Genomic DNA, 21480 nt, shown 5'->3' with positions numbered 1-21480 from the left:
CTGAATTAACTCCTCATCCTGTGTACAAAACTTCTGTGATGTATTTCCACGAAGCAAATAGCATATCTTTACTCATTTATGTTGAGGCAAGGAACTTGCTAAGGGAATCCAAATCTTTTGGTCCATGCAACCAGTGTGTTGTCCTTTATTATTCAAACTGAACGTGACAACTTCACAACAACACAATTCACTTCAGCTCTGCCCTCACTTTTCATGTTGTTTTATTCATGTTCGTGAGGCTTCCGCTTTCCTGTTTTAAGAGTAAGACCTCACTAAGGGTCAAGAAAAGCAAAATGATGAGATGGCAGCTGCTTTTAAGGTGTTGGCCTGCTGTGTTTTGATGTCTCCCTCCTCCCTTGCCCACTAGGTTCTGTGTTGTAGGCAGCTGACTGATACAGAAACATACCCAAGACTTGGATTTGCTTTTGGAGCACTGTAATGCTTTGTTTTCAGCACTAGACGGGTGTCAGCACTAAGCAGGTGTATACCTGACCCTCAAACTAGTCCCTGCTGAGTCAGTGTTGGTGTTTTTTATAGTGCTTTGAATTTGGAGTCCTTTAGGGCTTTCCATAGTCGATCTTATCTGTGTTGGTAAATGGAAAGTTCCACTTGGTCCTGTCTTGTTGCATTTAGAGTGATGTGAGATGGTGTGTTTGCAGTGGGCTGTCTTTTTTTCTTCAGCTAAGAATGCCTGGATAAAGCGAGCAGTAGGCTTGGTGGGACATTGTGTTCTGTCCTTATCTAAACGTGAGTAAAACTGTTATGGCTTTCTCAACTCATCATGGAAGCAGTGAGGTGAGTTGCCTCTGCTGTTGTGCATTAACTTGGAAGTGAAGTTCTCTGCACGTGTAAATATTCTGGGTTATTTTGTCTACAGATGGCATATCTCTAGGAAAGGAAGAGAGAGGTTTAAGTTCTAAAAGGGAAAGTTTAAACTGGTGGATAAGGTTTGTTAACACAAAGAGCTCAATGCTGAAGAAATGGGAAGTGGAGTGAGGCAAGTGCTGTCCTCAGAATGCCAGGCTGAGGGCTGTGTGTGCAAGATCAGTGCACCTGCATGTGCAGCTGATGCTGTGCTTCACCAGCCAGCTGGAGGAGCTGCTGCATGTTCTTCACAAGAGAGAAAAGTGAACACAAATCCAGTGTGATGTTAAACTATTTTCAAGATGCATCACTAAAATCAATCAGCTTAAGTACACAATTGCCACATAATATTACAATCAGTTTCAGGTTATGTTACCATAGATGTGTTTTCTCCTTCACTCTTTCTTGAATATCTTTTCATGTTAATTCCCACCTAGGTTTGTGGGTAACAGCGATACCTCTGTGAAATGGTTTTGTCATGGAATGACTTGTACATATGGTCAGCTACTGCCTCAGTTTGGTTCTAAGCTGTTATCCCCGTTCAGTCCTTATGAAACCAGACTCAAAGTGATAGCAATTGGACACTATTCATCTCCTGTTTTGCAAGTGGGGAGAGGTTATCTTATTCTGTGTATGGCAGTCACATGTTACACTTTCATGTTCTTATTTCCTGGGGAATGATTTCTCAGTCAGTTTAACTAAGCTGTAGGGATTAGATTTGTGAGTGCTCCTAGGGACATGAGAAATGTCCGGGGAGGGGAGGGTTCAGCCATGTGACGTGTGAAATACCAATGGGGCAGGCTGGAAGGTTTCTCTCCAGCCAAATAGTAAACTTCAGAGAAAAAGGGAGAGAGAATGTAAGCAAACCTGAGTGAGTGAGCGCTGAGCTCTGTGGCTGGCAGTTAATAAAGCAGAGAGAATGAATGAACCAGAGGTCCAAAGTTTCCATACATCTGACCTCAGGAAGCCTACACTGAAGAGAGTGAATGTTTGGCCAGGTGCTGGAAGGAGAAGCAGCAGCTCTAGAGCTTCCTTTTCTTGCCCACGTATCTTTCTTTGTCTGTCCTTGTTCTGCTGGATAGGCAGTCTTCTGGGACATCCTCAGTGTCTGGATTATGGGCCACCTTTCCAGCCTCCCTTTCACCTGGAATTCTGCTCTGCCTATGAAAACTTTGGCTGCTGTGACCGGGAGAAAGACAATAGCATTGCAGCAAAATACCGTGAGATCCTGGATTATCTTGATCCTCGGGGGCGTACGCTGTGTGGAACATATATCAAAGATATACTCTGTCAGGTAGGGTGGAAAATCCGTAGCTTTGTCCTGTGCTTTGGGCTTACTTGGGGTCATTTGTAGTTCTGATAGTCTGTCGTGGCTGTCCTGCTGGGAGAAGAGGTGTGGGAGCAGGGGTGAAGTAGGTAGACAGAGTAATGGCTTCAGATCTGCAGTGTGCATTTAGCAAAGTGCTTTGGCAAAATATAGTGACATTTGATAGCAATAATGATTCATAAAAGCATTGCCCGATTCAGGTGATGATGGGAATCCTGCTGCTCTGCTAGTTTTCCTGTAACAAGCTATAGATCAATATTTTATTTTCTGCTTGCAGTTAGTAGGTTCCGGGTTACAAATCCTACAGGATGAAGTGATACAAGAACCATCAGACAAAGCACTTAGATCCCTGGATCACAAGAAGGAGACATCTTGGTTACGGTCCTGCTGCTTCGGATGCTTCGGATGTTGTGGTGGTTAGAAGTACAGCAGTTTATTAGCAAGTGGCTTCATGCAGCTGCAGCAAAATCCTGAGTCCTCATCTGCTGTGTTTCTATTGGTGCTGTCTGTGTGATGTCTACCTGCCTCACAGAAAGAGGCATCGTGCAATGACAAAAGACTGTAGGCAATGCTCCGTTCTCCCTGTGTGCTCCCTTTCTGTCCCCCTAATTAAAGAACAGATCTGAGCTCCTTTTTAACAACTCTTAGTCACGCAGAGCAGTGCTTACTGCATGCCAAAACACCGACCAGCCAAAAGCCACACTTCTTACTAAGAACACATAAAACTATTCTAGTTAAAAATTCCTTTGCCTTAAAACATTATTGGTGTACCAAAATCTTACCACCCTTTTAGATCTTGGCAAGGTGCTGGCATTTGCATGGGGGCTGAGAAACCTTTCAGAATTAGGGCTGAGTAGAGTAACAGCAAGGTTCTGTTTGTCACTTTACAGTCAGTAAACCAGCAAGCAGTGCATGGCAGGTTGGCCGATGTTGGCGTTACAAATGTTTTCTGCATGATCCAAGTAGAAAAGAAACACTGTAAAACTGGCTATTTCCTCTTTAGATTTGGGCTGTTCATTCTGTAGGGCACAATTTCCTTTTGTGTTTGTTATAAACTTATTTTGTAGCAACAGCCCTTCTCCCCAGTTGATACTTTTCAAAGTAATAAGTTATGACTTTATTTTTACAGAATTCAGTTGTTGTTCAGCGTTGTTCAGTTGTTGTTGATGGGGAGGAACTTGGGTTTGTGTTATGTCTTGCTGTTCCTGTTAGGTTTGTTCCTGTGTGTGCTGTCACAACCATGTTGGGTTGTTTGACAAATGTTATTTGGCTGTTGAAATAGAAGAGAAGCAAAGATCTACAGAGTGATTTCACTTAAGTGATGTCATTTTGCTGGATCAAATTGTTACTCGTGATCTCATCTGAAGGGGATGGAAAATAGTTTTTATTCTACCACTTCCACAATGCGACAATAATCAGTAGTCACCGCAGCAATCTCAGTGGTCCTGCAGAGCCCAGGCACCCTGCCACAGAGTGCATTTTACCTCTGCAATGAGCTGTGTGTTTCTTCGCAGGCAGAAGAGGATTCAATGAGGATGTGTTCAGGATCATCAGTTTCCTGCTGTGATTCTAAACCTGGTTTGTTTCTCTTGATAACTGGCTTGGGAAGGTTTCCAAGCAGGTTATATCTTTGCTGGTAGAGCTGCTTCATCTTGTGGTAGTTCTTCTAGCTAAGCTGATGTAGGCATTGGTAGCTTTGGAGTCTGACATTCAGCTGTGTAGTTTGAGGATTTAGCCCAAAAGTGGAAAATGAAACTCTGAGAACTGCCTGTAATGTTCTTAAGATGGTGTTGTTCAAGTTGCAAGGCTGTGAAATCTCCCTGGATGCAATTCCTGCTCCATGTGCTAGAACAGCTGTTTGGCTGCTGGCTGAGGGGATGTGTCCCTGCTCAGGAAGCTGCTAAAGGAGAGGCTGAAAAAAGCAAAGCCAAACAATAAACCAAAGGGAAAATAAGCCTTTTAAAAGCTGATTGAAAGCCATGAGTATGGAATAGGAAAGCATAGCATGGGATAGGAAGTGCAGACAATCATCATATTTCTTAAAGGGAGTTTTAAATCTCAGGCCTTGCTTTACTGCTGAATGCATGCTCTTTTTGCAGGCAAGCTATTAGAAGATAGCAGAGTTGTTAATGTTATTCCAGCAGCTTCTGCTGATTCTGCTCTATAGTGTAGCTGGATTAGTTGTATTGCTTCATAAACGCTTGAGCAAAATGAAGGCAGACTCACGGTAACTACTGCAAGGCCACCTCTAATCCCTGGAGTTTCTGCAGAGCCTAAGGAATGCTGATTTTTTCTTTAAGCAGCTTTATTTAATGTAGCAGTAAAAATACTGGTATAGCAGTTCTCCTTTTTTGGGCTTGTCTGTGTAGTTAACTTCAGGTGGAGGGTTTGGAGTACAAGTATTATGGGGAGCAGCTGAGGGAACTGGGGCTGTTCAGTGTGGAGAAGAGGAGGCTCAGGGTAGACCATATTGCTATCTAAAGCTCCTGAAAGGAGGTTGTGGTGAGTAGCCAAAAGCTGCTGGAGAAGCATGTAACAAGAGGGTGAATGCACAGAATGTTCTCCCAGCTTCCAGTTCTTCTCAGCTCAGGCACTTCTGAAATCACATGTGATTTCTTGGCACTTGATCATCAATGGTTTTTTCTTCCATTCGGTCATCCAGACTCCCTGTGAACCAGTGTGTATCTTTAACAACTGCAATTTTCTCTGGCAAAGAAAGTGTTTTGCTTCCTTTTCCAACTGGTTTCCTGCTCACCTTATCTGATGCTCCCTCATTTTTCTTCTGGTGGAGAGGATGAACAAGCAATCCCCATTCATCTTTTCAATATCAAATACTTTTACAGACCTCTGTCACACTGTCCACCTGCTCCTTCACAGCTCTTCAGAACTGCTATCAACTTACTGAGCTGTCTGTTCTTCTGTCCTTGTGGCTTTTTGCTTGTGGGGGGAGCAGAGCTGCGCACAGTGCTGAAGGTGCAGGTGAACCTGTATCTGCTTTGTTTTTTCTTACCTACTCCTAGGCCTAATGGTGTGTTAAGTGGCTTAATGAAGTAAAACCTTAAATACAGCTGTGAGAGGTGGTTATGCTGGTTGACTGAAAGGGTATGTTCAAATTTGGGACTGCCGACCCAGGGAAGTCTCAAGTGTGAAGGCTAATGTTCTCTGTAGCGCAGAAGATCCCTACAGCAAGGTAGCAAATGTAACCTGCTTTCAACAGACAGAGAATAAAATACTAGCTTAAAATCTAGTAGAGGAAACAAAGGGAGATTTCTAATAGGAAAGGTCAGAGTAGATTGATAGGAAAGTCTCCTAAATCCATAGAAGCCTCTAGCAATGGAGATTCCACAGCATAAATAGATGTCCTTCTTTTGGGAGTAACTGAGGTGTAGCTGATAGTGCCTTGCTGAAGGAAACTGCTACTAAGCTCTGAGTTCCTTTTAGCCATATATTGAGTGACTTTCTACTACTCCAGAGATGACTCATTGTGCTCTCTACCTTATTAATTTTTCATTTAACTGCTTTACTTCTACAAAGAAGAGCACTGGCTTTTCCTGGATATGTGCACAGCTGCATTCTTTTACTTTCTAGGAATGTTCTCCATATGCTGCACATCTCTATGATGCTGAAAACCCACGGACACCTCTCAGAAACCTTCCAGGACTTTGTTTCGACTATTGCTCTGAGTTTCATTTCAGTTGCCATTCTGCCATCAGCTTGCTCACTAATGATAAGCACATTCAAGAATGCTGTGAGACGAATAAGACTCGCTTCTGCAACCTCCTTCGCCTGCATGATGAGGATTACTGCTTCCCCAACGTGCTGAGGAACACAGCCCTCAACCACAACCTGGGCTCGGTGGTGGAGGACCGCAGAGGCTGCCTCCAGCTCTGCCTTACTGAGGTTGCCAATGGTCTGAGGAACCCAGTCCTCATGCTGCATGCCAACGACCATACCCACCGTATGTTTGTTGCTGAGCAGGTGGGGGTCATCTGGGTCTACCTGCCTGATGGCAGCCGGCTGGAGGAGCCATTTCTGGATATTAAAAGTATCGTGCTGGCAACACCATGGATAGGGGATGAGAGAGGCTTTTTGGGGATGGCTTTCCACCCCAACTACAAGAACAATGGGAAATTTTATATCTATTACTCATATATGGATAAGAAACGAGTGGAAAAGATCAGAATCAGTGAATTGAAGGTTTTGGCCTCTGATGCCAACAAAGCAGATCCACGCTCAGAGAGGTAAAGTTTATGTTGAATGCCACTGTGTGCCATGGTAAGAAATAATTTTCTCTGCTCCTGTCTTTCCCTGTTGCAGAACCTGCACTGTTCCCATGTTGAGTGGGTCTGTTAAAAAGCTGCTGGGGTGAGGTGGCTGAAGTCTGCACAGCAAACTAAAAAGACACGAAAATAGAACCCAGGATCCAGAGTTTTGAATCATCTCTTTCTGATTTGTACTCTTGTATTTTAAAAGAGCAATAATAACTTTAAGCCTTAAAGCTTATAATGAACAACATTCCTTGAAAGTTTATTGTGCTCTGGGAGAACAGGGATGTTTCAGTACAGTAATGTACATTCATTTGATCTGATGTTTCCTCACCCCCCTGCCAAAGCTAATTGTCTGTTATAGAGAAGAGCTTGTTAATAGCAGACTTATATTCTTTCAAGTTTTGCAGTCACCGTATGAGACTCCAAAGACGGTGCTGAAGCCCTCAGAACCACCAACTGCTTCTCATATAAGAAAGCAGAACCCAGCTTCCACAGTCAGAGCTCACAGGGCAACAACTCTTCACCATAGATGAATGCACTGTATATTTGTGCTTGTGTGCAAGTGAGCTGTGACGCTGCTCTGCCTGTGGTGCTGGGTGAGCATTGCAGCTTCTGCAAGAGGTATTAAAGCAGTGCAGGTTAAAGCTGTAGTACATGGGGCAGGAATGTGCTGTGTGGCTTGTGGTCATCATCGTCCATCAAGGGATGCCATATGATGCTTTGCTATGAGGCATGCAGCCTGCCTTAAACCGCAGACTCACAGGAACTGGGGTGTAGCTCAGCCCTTGTGTTATATCTGAGGTATCTGCACAGCTGGGAAATTTTGCTTGCTTCTGTAGTAGGGATGCACTGCTTCTGTGGCCTGCCTTGAACGGTCAGTTCTTTTCAGTAACTACATCTGAATTTTATTGGTTTTGTTTTCTTTCAGGAATCTTTTGGAACTTGAAGAACCAGCTGCAAACCATAATGGTGGGCAACTGCTCTTCGGTGTGGACGGCTATCTATATCTATTCATAGGGGATGGAGGGAAAGCTGGAGACCCTTTTGGGAAGTTTGGGAACGCTCAGAACAAGTAAGTAGGGAGCGCAGGCAAAAACCTTGAGCTTGTCCACCAAGTCACAGGGCTTGGAAAGGAGGCAGTGTGAAAGAGTAAGGTAATAGTGCTTCTGGGAAGCGCTTGTTCATAATTTCAAAACATAGTTACAATTTTGTGTTTGGAAAGTTGAAGGGACCCAGTTCACTGAGAAGAGTGGAAGAGTCTTCTGGGATTTAGTGGCAAAGTATATCAGCTGTTGTTTTAATACTTTTTAACACTTAATGTTTCCTTTGGAAAGGGGAAGGAGGGAGGGAACTGCCCATGTTTTCACTTGTTTCTCACACTCATGTTTGTAAATCTGTCTGTTGCTCTCTTTAGGAGTGTTTTGCTGGGGAAAGTCTTGAGGGTTGATGTGGATGGAAGAGGTCCCGATGGCAAGCCTTATCGCATCCCTCCTGATAACCCATTTGTGTCTGATCCCGAGGCTCGCCCTGAGGTTTATGCGTATGGGGTCAGGAATATGTGGCGCTGTGCAGTTGACCGGGGGGATCCTGCTACAAGAAAGGGAAGAGGGAGGATATTCTGTGGGGATGTTGGACAGAACAGGTTTGAAGAAGTCGACATAATTGTTAAAGGAGGAAACTATGGCTGGAGAGCAAGAGAGGGATTTGAATGCTATGATACAAAGCTTTGCCATAATTCCTCCTTGGGTAAGGAAGAAGCTTCTTGTAGAGGCTTATTTTATTTGTACTACTTCTATTTAGTTGGCTATAGTATTACTTTTGCATGTAGCTAAATGTGTTGTGTGTTAAATGGAGACTGTTTACTTAAAAGCAGAAATCTCTTCTTCCCAGCCCCGAAGTGTTGATATGAAATGCTGATCACCTCCTTCAGGGAGGGAATTCCTTGTCCTGCACTGAAGGTGGAACTTAGGGTCAAAGCCTGTGGCTTTTCCAGACTGCTTTCCTGGGAAACCCAAGAGATTGGGTTTACATACAAAACTGATGCTCTGCTTCCTTCAGGGCTGTCTTCAGAAGCTCTGAGCCATAGCTCTGGCAAAGGCAGGGCAACCAGGCTGATGCTGAGACTATGAAACAACTCTGACAGAAGAGCCAGGGTATCCCAGTGAGTAGAGTGCTGCAGCAGAAGGCATACTCTGTGCTCTGGATCTTAATGTGGGTGTGACTAGACCAACTCAGTTCATTTGGCTTCCTTCAACTAAGAGTGGATACTAGTGGTCTTTGGAAAGCATGGTAGTAGGAATGGGTACTATGTCATATAATGTTCCTTCAGTTCTTGGAGGAAAACATCCGGTCTCAAGCTCATATGGATGTTTCTGAAACATCTGTCTGAGCAAACTTGCCTTTATAGAGTATTTGTCATCAACATCTCTTGTATGATTGTACTCATATGGTTCTTTTTAAAATAAACTAAATAAATAAACAAAAACGTTATTTTCTTAACAATGGCCCAAGCCTTAATTGACAACACACCTGCTTTAGATTTTACCTTTAATTTTTAATGAGCTGCATTTGTGATCTGTATCCTCATTAAGATCAAAGATGAAATACGCAGGCTGGGGGAAAAAGTGAAGACAGGACTATAAATTTGTAGGATCTGATTCTGGGCTTCAAGAAAGTGTTGAATTCAGTGTTAACGTTGCCAGAAACAAAGCATTTATCTTTAGAAATCTTACAACAGAAGTTGCTTGTAGGTTGTATATTCATGCATGTTCTGTTCTGAGAATGGCAGCAAGCCTACGAAGATGCTGAGCTGACTTGGAATTGTTTGATTCTATTGTCTTCCATAGAAGTACAGTAACTATGCCATTTATTCAACTCCACCACTCCTTTATGTCACTCTGTGCCCATCAGTGTTACTAAACAATTGCTTTTTGATTCTCTCTGGATATACATTTTCTCTGTTTTCATGTGTCTGTGTTTAACAGATGACGTTCTTCCAATATTTGCTTATGGCCGCAATGTGGGGAAGTCAGTCACTGGAGGTTATGTGTACAGAGGATGTGAATCGCCCAACCTGAATGGCCTCTATATCTTTGGTGATTTCATGAATGGGTGAGATGAGTCCTTTTCTCTGCATCTCCCTTTCTGCCTATGTATGGATCTTAATGCTATCAGATCATCCTGAGTCCTTTTGAGCTGGAGTAAATGAGAACTCAATATGCTTGTGTATTAGATTAAGGGCTTTCAGGATCTAAGCTTCTTCCTAGTTAAGTCCTTAGGATGAGTTTGCTTTTGTTCAAGCTTTTTTTTTTTTTTTTTTCTGAAAGACATGATCAATACTAGTCAATGGAGTCTTAACTGACACTGATGTCAGTAATGCATGATTTTGACAGGAACAAAACTTGATAACCAAAATATAAGGGTTTTATTTTTCATCTAGTCGACTTATGGCTTTACGGGAAGATGAGAAGACAAAAAGGTGGAAGAAGCAAGATATCTGCATTGGTAGCACAAAAGCTTGTGCTTTCCCCAGGATGATAAGATCTTATAGTAAATTCATCATCTCGTTTGCTGAGGATGAAGCAGGTAGAGTATTTTGCCAGTCCTACCTTTATTGGAAACGGTGCTGTCAGTTCTGTGTTCTGGGGCAAACACTGAAATTCTGCTGCCTCTCACAAATGTTGCTAAAGAGCAAGCGCTACAGGACAGGTTTGTAGCAGTTTCAGTATGGCAGGTAGGGCATTCAGAGATGTCTTGTGCCCTGTGAGGCTGTTGCAGGCTGGCTTCAAGGAGCTTAGGAATCAGATCCTCAAGTGAACTTCACTTGGAATATTCCAGGTTCCTACAGAGTTTGAACTGCTGTTGATTTTATGATTCACCTTCTTTTTTGTTAATTATTTTATTAATGAGAAGGCTACATCAAGGCAGTTTGTTCCTTTGTTGTAACAATTCACTTAGAATTTAGTGTCCAGTTCAGGGCTTCCCAGTTAAAAAATGACAGGGATCTCCTAGGAGGGCCACGAAGATGATAAAGGGCCTGGAGTGTCTCCCCTGTGAGGAAAGGCTGAGTGAATGGGGTCTGTTCAGCCTGGGGAAAAGAAGACTGACAGGGAATCTGATAAATGTTTGTAAATGTCTAATAGGGTGTGAGAGGCAAATAGTTGAGACCAGGCTTGTCGTGATGACAAGGCTTTCACAGAGATGAAATGCATACTTTACTTCTGCATAGTCTCCTGACAAAGGTCTATGCAATGTAAAAAGTGAGAGCAAATTTATTGGAGAACTCAGATCTGCTTTAGAGAGAGAGAATCATAGAATCATAGAATGACCTGGGTTGGAAGGGACCTCAAGGAGCTTTGCTTGTCAGAAAAAGATCCTGGGTCATTTGTCTGGTGTGCTTTGCCATATTTATCATGTTTTATCATAAAGTATGTATGATTTTTAATTGTTCTAAGTACGTGTGGGGCGAGTGGGTGTTAAATGTCTTTTCTACTTGTTGCTCTTCCGAAACTAATAGGTGCTGTAATTTGAAATGCTACAATAGATTTTTCTTGCTTACAAGCTGCTATGATTTGCCTGGATATTGTTTTAGTGTGTGCCAAAGGAAGGACATCAAGGGCAGTTGCTCTCCTTGGCAGCCATACATAATAAGAAGCTTCCATCTTGTGTGGATAGCCAGTTTAGATCCTTTGCATGCTTTTTTTTTTTTTGTACCTCTGAGAGATGGCTAAATATTTTTGAGGTTTTCCCCTTTAATTTCTAGCTTCCAGATGCTTCTTTGGTTAAAAACAAGTTTAAAAAGCATGTCTTTATACATAGGAAAGTAACCATGTTGAAGGCCGTCTTCATGAAGGCCCTGTTCATGCTCTGTGTTTGGTTGTGGGCTGCATTTCTTGTGTGAGACTCTGCTGCAAGCCGGAGATTGCTTGTTGTCCCCAGAAGTCAGCTTACAATAGGGCAGGGTGAAGTAAGACACAACAGCGAGAGTGACCAAAGGCGTTTACTTTCTGACCATCTTAACTAGTGAAGAGACAGGAAACAAGGAAAAGTGGAACTGGGCATCAGTTTGGACACTTGAACCTGAAACTGCTTTTTCTTTCTTCACTTCCATTTAGGTGAGCTGTATTTTATGTCTACATCTTATCCCAGCGCCTTTGCGCCACACGGATCTCTTTACAAATTTGTTGACCCTGCAAGGTTAGTAACTACAGATGTTTTTAATGTCAAATTCTTCTGTAATCACCACACATTCCCCAACTATCACAGGAGTCAGAATTCAAAGTACTTCTGAAGCATAATCTCACTAACTTCTACTTCCAGACCTTGATTTCTGTTGACCCCCTGTACGTTTGGTACAGCTTTTCAGTTCCAGTGAACTTGTTTCTCACTTATCATATCTGTGTTCCCAGAAGTGGGCCAAGTTCTGGTAATTTTAAGGTCTGGGACAGTGAGGATCAACAAATATCCTCCTGATATCTCCTTGTTTGCACCCTTAAAGTATCACACAGTGATTATTTAAATGCACCTTCTTCAAGGTTATTAGAGGGGAACGTTTTGGTTACACTTCAACCAGATATCTTGTAAATTAAAGAAAATTGATTTGATAACAGCAAGGAGGCTTTTCTTTTTGTATTTTACTTTGGGCTGGCTATCATGTTCCTTTCCATATTGAAAGGGAAGTCAGAAAATGAATTGATAAGCCATCAAGTAGTAAAACACACTAAAAGGCTGATGATATGGGTCAAGGCTCTTGGCCCATCTCATAAATTCAAACCTAGCCTAAGCAGTGAAGGGTTGAATGTATTTCCATTTACTAGCAAATTAAAGGTGCAAATCGATTGTCTTACCAAGCATCTTACCGGGGCTTGTTTTCTCTAACTCAAATCTGTCTGGCACGGTTCATCTGTGAGAGGAAAAAAGATACTGCCAACTCTCATAGCACCCAATTTCTTTATGTGAAGGACTGTGTTACCTTGCGTGGTCACAGCAGTGGTGTCTGTTCCCTGCTGCTAAAGCAATCTAAATGGAAAACAGATGAACACGCTGCTGAGGCCAAGGCTCTTGTGAACTGTGCTGTTACATGTTGACGCTGATGCAGTTTAACAAGATCAGCCATGAACATTCCCCAGGACATTTAACAGTGACCTTTTTCTGATTATTATATAATTGAAAAGTACTGGTAGTCTGATTCTTCCATGTCTTACTGCACATTTTGACTTGGCACAAGGGTTGCAGGGATGTCTGTCCCTTATTTTATGCAAGGAAAATCAGCTTGCAGGAGTCAGCCTTAAGAAATACCACATGGAAGGCAGGCAATCTTGAATCTTGTTTAATTTTCCATGTGAAAATCCTCCTCTCCACATGAACTGGAGGAATATTAAACCTGATGAGGCAAAGGGGAAAACAGGTTGCAAGATCATCCCTTGCAGGTTAAGCACCCAATTCTTCCTGAAATCTTGTTTCCCTGCAGGAGGCCTCTTGCCCAGGAGCTGCTATGCAGTAATGCACTGCATTAGGATGGCTCCATGGGAGCAGCAAGCCCCCTGCCAGGAGCACGATGCTTACACTGCTCTGAAAGGCTTGCTGGAAACAAGCCACTTCTGCACTGTGCTTTTGGAGCTTCATATCCATCATTTCTAGGTGGATTTCTGGAATGTATTCATGTATTTTCTGGTTCCCTTAAGGCTGGACGCAGAACTGCTCAGCTTTGCCCTGGCTTTGCAAGTTTGTCTGGGGTGTGCAAAGCATGGCTCTGGAGCAGAGTGCTGATACATCCAGATCCTGGGCTGCACTCTGTCCTTCTGACCATACCCCAGTGGTGATTTGTTTCCCCCCATCCTCCTTTGCAATTTCATGCTTTTTATGGGATTATTCTATTTCTACTCCATGTGGCTTAGCATGCTTCTACCTGGATTGGCACCAAACCCCTATGTGGTTGGGACTCAGTGATCTTATAAACTTCTGGACAGTTTCTCAGATATCTGTGCATTTTTCTCTCTCTTTCTTTTCAAGGAGAGCTCCACCAGGGAAATGTAAATACAAGCCTGTGACAGTGAAAATAAAGAGCAAACAGATAGCATTTGTTCCACGTGCAAGTAAGTCAGGCTTTAATTTTACCAAGAAACAAAGCTGTCGGCAGACTTGCATGTATGTGATTGATGTAGATAGTGAGCTTAAAAGCCAAAGTGCTGAGCAGGACCTACCTTGAAGTCAGGTAATCACATTCACTGCGTGCTTCTGTTGGCTGCCAGATGCAGTGTCTTTTAATCTTGGTCTCTGAAATTTCCTGAATGTTGTGCAGCAACAGTACATGCAGACATCACAGGGGAATTGATGGCTCTGCCCAGGCATTGGCTTTGGTAAATTCAAGCTCCTTGGGTCAAATAACATCATTCTTCCCCTGTAAATTTAGGGGAGTCATCTTTCCGTTCTTCTGTTTAGCTTATTTTTTCCCCCCTGTCCTAGGTCCTATTGGAGCACAGCAGAGGTTACATGGTGTTATTGAGCGAGCTGAAACTGCCTTATCTGGGATTTCCAGATACTGGTGTAACGTGAAAGATCTGTACCTTTAAATTGGCCAGAGAGAAGTGTGTGAGGCTTTCTTACATTCTTTCAGGACTTATTTTCCTAAATAAACATCTATCATTTTTAAGATTAAACAAATTTTATTTCCAAGGATCTGTTGACATTTATGCAGACAGTTTCTTCTTTTTAGAATGCCTGGTATTTTTCTAAGCTGTACTTCTAACAAGAGTTTGTGTCAGTATATTTTCTATATCAGCCTTCTGCCTTAAAGCATTGGATAACGAAACATCTCCATTACTCTTCTCAGAGACTGTCCTTGAGTTCCTTAATGAACCTTCACCAACCAAACCTCCTCGGAAATCACTGGCTCCTCCTGGAGCTGCCCCAACAGCTTCTGCTAAGAAACCTAACAGGACGGCATCCTCCAAGATCAAAGCATCAACAGTGAAACCAGCTCTGTCCAATAAAAAGACACTGAAAACCAAGGCTGGTGTTGAACACCACAAGCCAAAGCAAAAACAGCAGAAGGTCGCGAGGGACCCCAGAACAACACCAGCACCTTCCCTGCCAAAAAGGAAGAGCTCCCAACCGACTGGAGCCGAGAAGCTTCTCCCAAAGAAATCCGCACAAGTGAAGGGAGCACTGGGAAGGAGGAGGAAGGAGAGTAGATGAAGCAGCAGCTTTTGAACCTTACGGCCGCCCCTCAAACAAGCACATTAGGTTTAAGGTGGTGGAATGAACACTCTGAATTGATTCTTTCCTTCGGTTGCTCACTGTTACTCTCGGGTGCTCCTCCTTTTCTGTCAGCGTTAGCAGTCTGTACGTGTTCTATTAAACCTCATTGGCACCAGGTGCATTTAATAATGCTTCATTGAAGTTATGAACTACACCTGCTGCTGCCACCTGCTGGCTGCAGACCTGCCACGAGGCACAGCATGGGGTGAGCTTACAGCCGCGTGCCGTGCGTGTTTTTTCCCAGTAGAATGGGGAGGCGGCTTGGAGTGGAGCTACTCGATTTGCAAAGAGGCAGCTTACAGGAAAAAAAAAAAGAAAAAAAGAAACACGAAAAAACAGGTAAAAGAAAAAGCACAGAAGGCCCCAGCGAGGATCGAACTCGCGACCCCTGGTTTACAAGACCAGTGCTCTAACCACTGAGCTATGGAGCCACCTATCAGTTGTTGCCCTGCCGATGCCTCCTGTAGCTGGGGAACGTGCCGGGCCCTGCAGCCCCGCGCCGCGTTCTGCCGCCTCCTCACGTGCACCGCGGCTCCGAGCAGCAGGAGCCGTGTGAGGCCACAGAACGGCGATCCTGAGCTGAAAGTCAACCGTTTTCAGGCTGAATATTAAGAGAAATTTCTTCTCAGGAGGAGCAGTGATGCAGTGGCACAGGCTGCCCAGGGAGGTAATGGAGTCACTGTCCATGGAGGTGCTGCAGAACTGTGTAGATGTGGATGCCCCATCCCTGGAGACAAGGCCAGGTTGGATGGGGCGCTGGTCAGCTGAGCTGGGGGGGACAGCCCTGCCTAGGGCTGGGGGTTGGACTGAGTGGGCTTTAAGGTCCCTTCCATTCCAACCTAAGCCCTTCTTTGATTAGTTCGGCTTAGGTGTTTAAAAGGGAATAAAAGTAGCTGAAGAATTCTTGTCAGAAGGCCAAGAGAACCTTTAAGGAGATGGAGAGATGAATTAGATGTCTAAAGGAGAGTAAGGTGAGTTCTACAAGTAAACACACCTCTTGAAAATTAAGCATTCAGGCAATGAAACGTATTTAGTCTGAGACTATTGCTGATGGAAGCCACTAGGTGGAGCCTAAGTACTGTGTGAAGGGATGGGGAAAATTCTCATAGTTTAAGACTCAAAATGCTGAGAAGTGGGATTTTCTAATATGCATTAAATCACCACCAACAAACATACAAAACTCCAGACCCAAAGCTGTAGGACAGTTTACCTTTAAAGATGTGCCAGATGTGAAAGATCTTTGTTTATGTACGATCCGTAAAATATCTGCAATTTTACAATAAGAGTAAACATTTTATGTTTCCTCCTTACTATATAAGACCTTTACCAGATGCTAATTCTATTCGTTTCAGTGCATTACTGCTAATAAAAATAGGGGGGCAAATAGCAGTTGTTCAGTAAAAGCAGTGTGAAGACAAGCAGGCCCTCTGCAAACTGCCTAATCAGATTAACCCATTTAGGTTTGTTCTGTTGTTCAGAGCAGTTTTGTAACAGTCTCTCCCAAGGTGAGGAGGATGCTGAAGGTCACTGAGAGCATCACACTGAAAAGTTTCCCTTCCCTGAGGAAAGCTGTTAAAAAGGAGCAGGATTTGAAAGGGAGACCTTAGACCTTTTGGACTCCAAGCACTGGCACTGAGCTTGAAAATAAGGTGGCTGGTGTACAAACAGATATAGTCTTACCCTCAGTCTGGACCAAGGCCATCATTAGTAAAATGAATTACTTGTTCCTGATCAGCTGCTTGAATATCCTTAACAGCCCCACTGAACAAATATGTGTTTAACTGCGTGTAAAGCTGGTGTCAATCTGCAGATGTCAGCCATCTTGCTGTGAATTTACATCCATCTCACTGTTAAGAGCAGTGAGCCAATCTCGTGCGTATTCCATATCTTGTTGCCACATCTCACATCTTGCAATCAACTGCTAACAGAAGAAGTAAAACAAAGGAATAGCTCTTCAGACAGCTGGTTCATTATCCCTAGGCACTGTCTTATGCTATGGTATTTTCTAAAGTCCTTTGCCTGGCCAGCCGTCCAGCTCATCTCCCTCCTGAGCTCAGTTTTACTGGTATTTTGCAGGATTCCTTCCTTTATTGCACAGAGAGCTTTGGGCAGCTTTGATCTGAGGTAAAAAGCAGTGACAGTTTTCTCTGCAGATGTGGTGTGTCTCCTAACAGGTTGCCATGGCTTGCTTACCTGTGTCCTCTTCATGTCTGATGCTCTGTGTCCCGAGGGCAGCCGGGTGCAGCAGGGATTATCTCAGCATAGGCATGGATCAGCAGAACTGGCGCACTTGCCTTTCCTCATCGACCTCTGTGAGAAGGGACTTGCAGCACTGCCTCAGTCCTTTTGTGAAACGTGATGTTCTGGGCCTCTTTGTTTTGACAGATTCAGTCAGCTTTCGTTTTTGTTTCTTAAAGAAACTCTGTAGTAATCTAAAGTTGCTTAATGTGTTCCTTTTAATTGGCAAATAGTGATGGATTACTTTGTTTTTTAATAAAATGTAGTTTAGAGGAATGCTTCCAGCTGAATTTGGGTGGCCTTGAAGCTGGTTGTAGGTTATATTAAGCACTGGAGCATCTCAGCCTGTTGCTGAGTCCTGCCTTCTCTTCTGCATATGAAGCTCAAAGTGCACGTAAGGAAAATGTAAAGACAATTGTATTCCGTATATCCCTATTTGCTCATTGGCTGGCACATCCAATGGGTATTTTGGTGCTCATCACTCGTATTTGAGCATCACAGTTTTCTGTGTGGAAGCTATCACTATTCTCAAGTCATACTGCAGAGTAACAGTTCTGTTTCTGGCTCATTGTGCATTCTTGTTATGTGTGCAGTGTTTTTTTTTTCTTGAGGCTAATATGCATCTTATGGACTTACCTTAATGTGAGGGATTGAGGCAGAAGAGATACTATCTAATCTAATTCTTTGTGCTACACAGTTATTTCTCCAGATCACATTTGAAGCAACTTGTAAAGATAACGTGTTTCTGATGGTGATATATCTGTTGATGATTAAGATCTTTGAAGAATAAAGGTGTCACTTGCTTGAAGCTGAACTGGCTGCAAGGGAAAGATGTTTTCATGACAGCTGTGTACCTTCATAAGGAGCCAGACTGTTTCTTCTCCCCTGCTCTGTATTAAAAATCCAGTTAGGATTCAGGTGGCTGAAGGAAGTGCAGTAACATCTATATCTCACTGACTGTGCTTTTTTTCTCCCTGAACCTTGCTGAACCTACCTGGAGCTCCCTGCAGACTATGCATGGCTGCATAGTGCCTTTCAGCCCTGGCATGCATGTCAGCTATGCCAGCTGCCCCAGAAAGACAGCACACTGAAAGCTGTGTGCTGCCATTACCCTGCTTCTTGTTCTCACATGTCATTTTATTTACTCCACGAGGTAGGAAATAGCTTGTTCACAACACTGCATATGCTGATCAGCCTGTCACTTAAAGTATATGTTTGTGTCTGTGTGTGTACATACATGCATATGGATGTTTGTGCTGCCTGGCTGCCTACAAGAATATACAGCAGCTGAGTTCTCCCTGTCTGGGGACACAAACCTGGTGGTCTCTGCTGTAGAACTGACAGAAGGTGAGGAATGTAGGGCTGTCTCTGAGGGTGTTAATCTTCTCAAGTTTGGCTGAAGCCAGTTAACAGGTTTGAAGGTTACTTGGAATGGGGTTGGCAAACAGTGTGATTTCATGAACCTTTTTTCAGGGAAAGCCATGCCACTGATCACATTTTCCAAGGGAGCTTTTGGATTCTTTGGAAAAACAGCTATTTGGGAATAAATGTGAGGCAGAGGAACCAAGGAGGTCTTGTCTCTCCCCATGCTCTGGTATGGATTCTGATTCTTGTGTGCCCTGTTTCCATAGCTGTCCAGCATTTTCCTCTGACTTCCCACAGGGATGGCAGATGTGTGTGCTTGTAGTACCGTAAAATAGATTTGGATGGTGTCAAGTGGGCTGTAATGGAATCAAAGCGTATCAGCAGGATGGCCTGAAACTGCCCATCTCTGAAAAAAAGAGGAAAGAAAAATGAAAAGGCTTCATTTTTCTATTGCTGTTTTTAGATACACTGAACAACAGTTCTAAATAGGCATCAGAATTCTTGTTTAAAACATTTTATGGCAGTTTCTTCCAAGAAGTTGTGTAGCTGTAGGTACTGAGAGCCTTTGGAACTTCAGTGGGAAGTAGGAATGGGAATGTGTCCCAACACTGCTGGAGATTGGAGCCCTTGTCTTAGTCATGGCCTTTTAGTAAGGGTTTGGATATTTGGCTCAATGGAAGACGCCAAGCAAGAAACAAATGTGGGTCTGCTCTAAGTTTCTATTACTGGGGAAGGTGAAAAAGATTAACAAATGCTGTCACAATTATCAGTCACCTTTCTCGAGTTCCCTTTTCTATGAAACTCATTGGAGTCTCACAGGCAAAGAAAAAAATGTTCTGGAATTCTATTATGGTAGATGGAGGGAAAATGCATGTATAATAAATAATATATCAACTGTGAAATATAACTGTTGCTTAAGTTTGGACACAATAAGGAGAGCAAAGTGATTTGCTTTTTTCTTCAGGGAAAAGCAAATGAACTGAAAATAACGTTTTGTTCCCAGCTCTATTTCTGATTTTGCCATATGTTTGCTGCTAGAGACAACAGTTTGAAAGTCAGAGCCACAAAAGTGGCTGTGTGTAATTCTCTTATGCAGTTAGTTCAGAATACTGTGACCCTGTTTTCTTGTGTGCCTGGAGGTATTCCTGCTCAGAGCTCCTGGTGTGCTGAGACCTGCCATCACCTCCTGGGCAGCCTGGGCATTTGTGCTGAAGCAGAAACATGCTTCGGAGGAGTGACTGGAACAAGGTCATTTAGCACCCAGGGGCTACAACGGAGCCTGGGCCACAAGTTAACCTTAATTATTATTTTCACCTTTATTTGGGTGGCCAGCAGGGTGAGGGAAGTGATTGCCTCCCTCTCCTCTACTCTAGTGATGGCCATGAAAGGTATTCAAAGAACTGATGCACCTCTCCTATGGAGAAGACTGAAGGAGCTTGGGTTGTTCAGCTTGGTGTGGAGAGAAGGCTCTGAGATCTTATAGCATCCTTCTAGCCTACAGGTGCCCTGGGGGGGGACTCTTTATCTGGTAGTATAGTGACAAGATAAGGATCAACAGTATTAAACTAAAAAAGAGTAGATTTAGATTACATTTAAGGAAGAAATTCTTCATTATGAGGGTGGTGAGGCACTGGGAGAGGCTGCACTGAGAAGTTGTGTCTGCCCCATCCCCAGAAGTACCCAAGGCCAGGCTGGATGTGGCCCTGGGCAGCCAGAGCTAGCAGGATGATGTTGGATCTGAGTGATCTTTAAAGTTCCTTCCTTAACACAAATCATTCTATGATTCTAAGATCTTGATCTTGAGGAGACTGAGACATGTCACAGGTTCTGCTTTGACAGATGAAAGCTGAATCAGATTGAGAACAAATTTGAAGCTGTGTCTCCCAGCTGGCTAATGAGGGCATCAGACTGACGAGTTCTACCACATGTGCCAATGAGAAGTTGTGTTTCTCTGAGCTACTGTAAGTTCATTCCTTTTCTGTTTCTAGGGTTAAGGTTGGTGCTTGTACTTGCATGGTATTGTCTAAAGACAGGCCTATTAGTTGTTTTGTGGACAAAACACATAGTTCAGCAGCTCTTCTCTCCTGGAACAATAAATTCATCCCTAGATACTGAGCTAGTTTAACATATGTCAAAAAGCAAACTGAAATGAATGGTGGGCTCAGTTTATTTCTCCCTCTCATGAATTTTCTTGTCATATTGAAACCTCTCTCTGCAATCCAGTCCCTGGGTTCCCATTGCTGGTCACCATTTTGAATAAGGATTACGCAGGCAGCTGCAGTTCTGTTTTCTCTCTTTTTGTTTTCAGCTGTGAACTGCCAAAGGTCCTGCATACACTGTGACCAAATTATAAATATATTTTATGAGGTGAACAAGAATAGCAATAGTACTTTGGTAACCTGCATTTGCTGATGAATGACAGGTTTTGTAGGTGTTGAGTAACTGGTTATTTCCAAATGCCTCCTTTACTTCTGATGGACCAAACTGTTGACCAAACTTTGAACCTCCCTTCTTTTGAGTAAGTCTGGGATCACAGTTCAGCCTTGTACTTGCTTTCATCTCCTTTGCCATTTCTCCTGCTTTTTCTTGGAAATACTGATGGGACAGTCTTCTTCAGTGCATGGACAGTTTTCTTTGGCTTTCTAAAAGTAATGCATCATGCAGAGCTGAAAATCAATGGAGAAAGGAATGAATGGAATATTTAGAATTCTGAAGACTTTAAGTTTTGTGTTAAGCTTTTGATTTGAAGCTTTTGTCTTTTAGATTAGCTCTGTAATGGTGCAGATATATCTGTCACTGAGGTCCCAGCTAGCTAATGAAGGCTAAGGCAGGTGATACAACATCCCTCAGACACTTGCTACAATCTCAGCTTTAATGGCTTTGACAAATCCCCTCAAGCAGAACTGTCGAGCTGACTCTGTGATCAGATGTGTCCAAAAGCTTTAAAAACACCACTAAGAATGTCAAATGAGACTGATGAAGTTAGATCCCATCTGCATGAGGGGATAAATTGTTCTTGAGTGTAATTCACAGCCTGAACATCAGACTGTTGTAATCAAAGTCCAAGTGAGCCTCTGTAGGGCATAAATATCAGCAGCTGCTCTTTATATACAGCAGATCCTTTTCAAAGCCTATGTATGCATATTAATTATTTTCCTA

At 43.1% G+C, this 21480-nt stretch overlaps 1 protein-coding gene and 1 non-coding gene across 3 annotated transcripts; one reads left to right on the top strand and one right to left on the bottom strand.

The window, feature by feature from the left end:
• The first annotated feature begins 1639 nt into the window (after nucleotides 1-1639).
• Nucleotides 1640-14833, top strand: HHIPL2 (HHIP like 2). Of its 2 annotated transcripts, XM_015857273.3 has the most exons (9): nucleotides 1640-2158; nucleotides 5780-6432; nucleotides 7388-7531; nucleotides 7874-8205; nucleotides 9444-9570; nucleotides 9899-10044; nucleotides 11574-11655; nucleotides 13471-13553; nucleotides 14291-14833. In XM_015857273.3, exons 1-9 carry the CDS (start codon nucleotides 1784-1786, stop codon nucleotides 14653-14655), a joined length of 2307 nt encoding a protein of 768 aa, XP_015712759.2. In that variant the 5' UTR covers nucleotides 1640-1783; the 3' UTR covers nucleotides 14656-14833. The 2 variants fall into 2 exon arrangements, with proteins under 2 accessions (XP_015712759.2, XP_085397307.1); XM_085541181.1 differs by lacking the exon at nucleotides 13471-13553 and having other exon boundaries at nucleotides 1691-2158; nucleotides 14291-14437.
• A 243-nt stretch (nucleotides 14834-15076) lies between these two features.
• On the bottom strand, nucleotides 15077-15149 carry TRNAT-UGU (transfer RNA threonine (anticodon UGU)). Its single transcript has one exon. It is a non-coding gene; the product is annotated as a tRNA-Thr (tRNA).
• Nucleotides 15150-21480: the final 6331 nt, after the last annotated feature.

Source organism: Coturnix japonica, chromosome 3, assembly GCF_054131305.1.
Source record: "Coturnix japonica strain WE chromosome 3, WE-NBRP24, whole genome shotgun sequence".
In the NCBI taxonomy this organism is placed as follows: Eukaryota; Metazoa; Chordata; class Aves; order Galliformes; family Phasianidae; genus Coturnix; species Coturnix japonica.
Note: the sequence above shows the minus strand (reverse complement) of the source record. Positions and strands in the feature narration are given on the sequence as shown.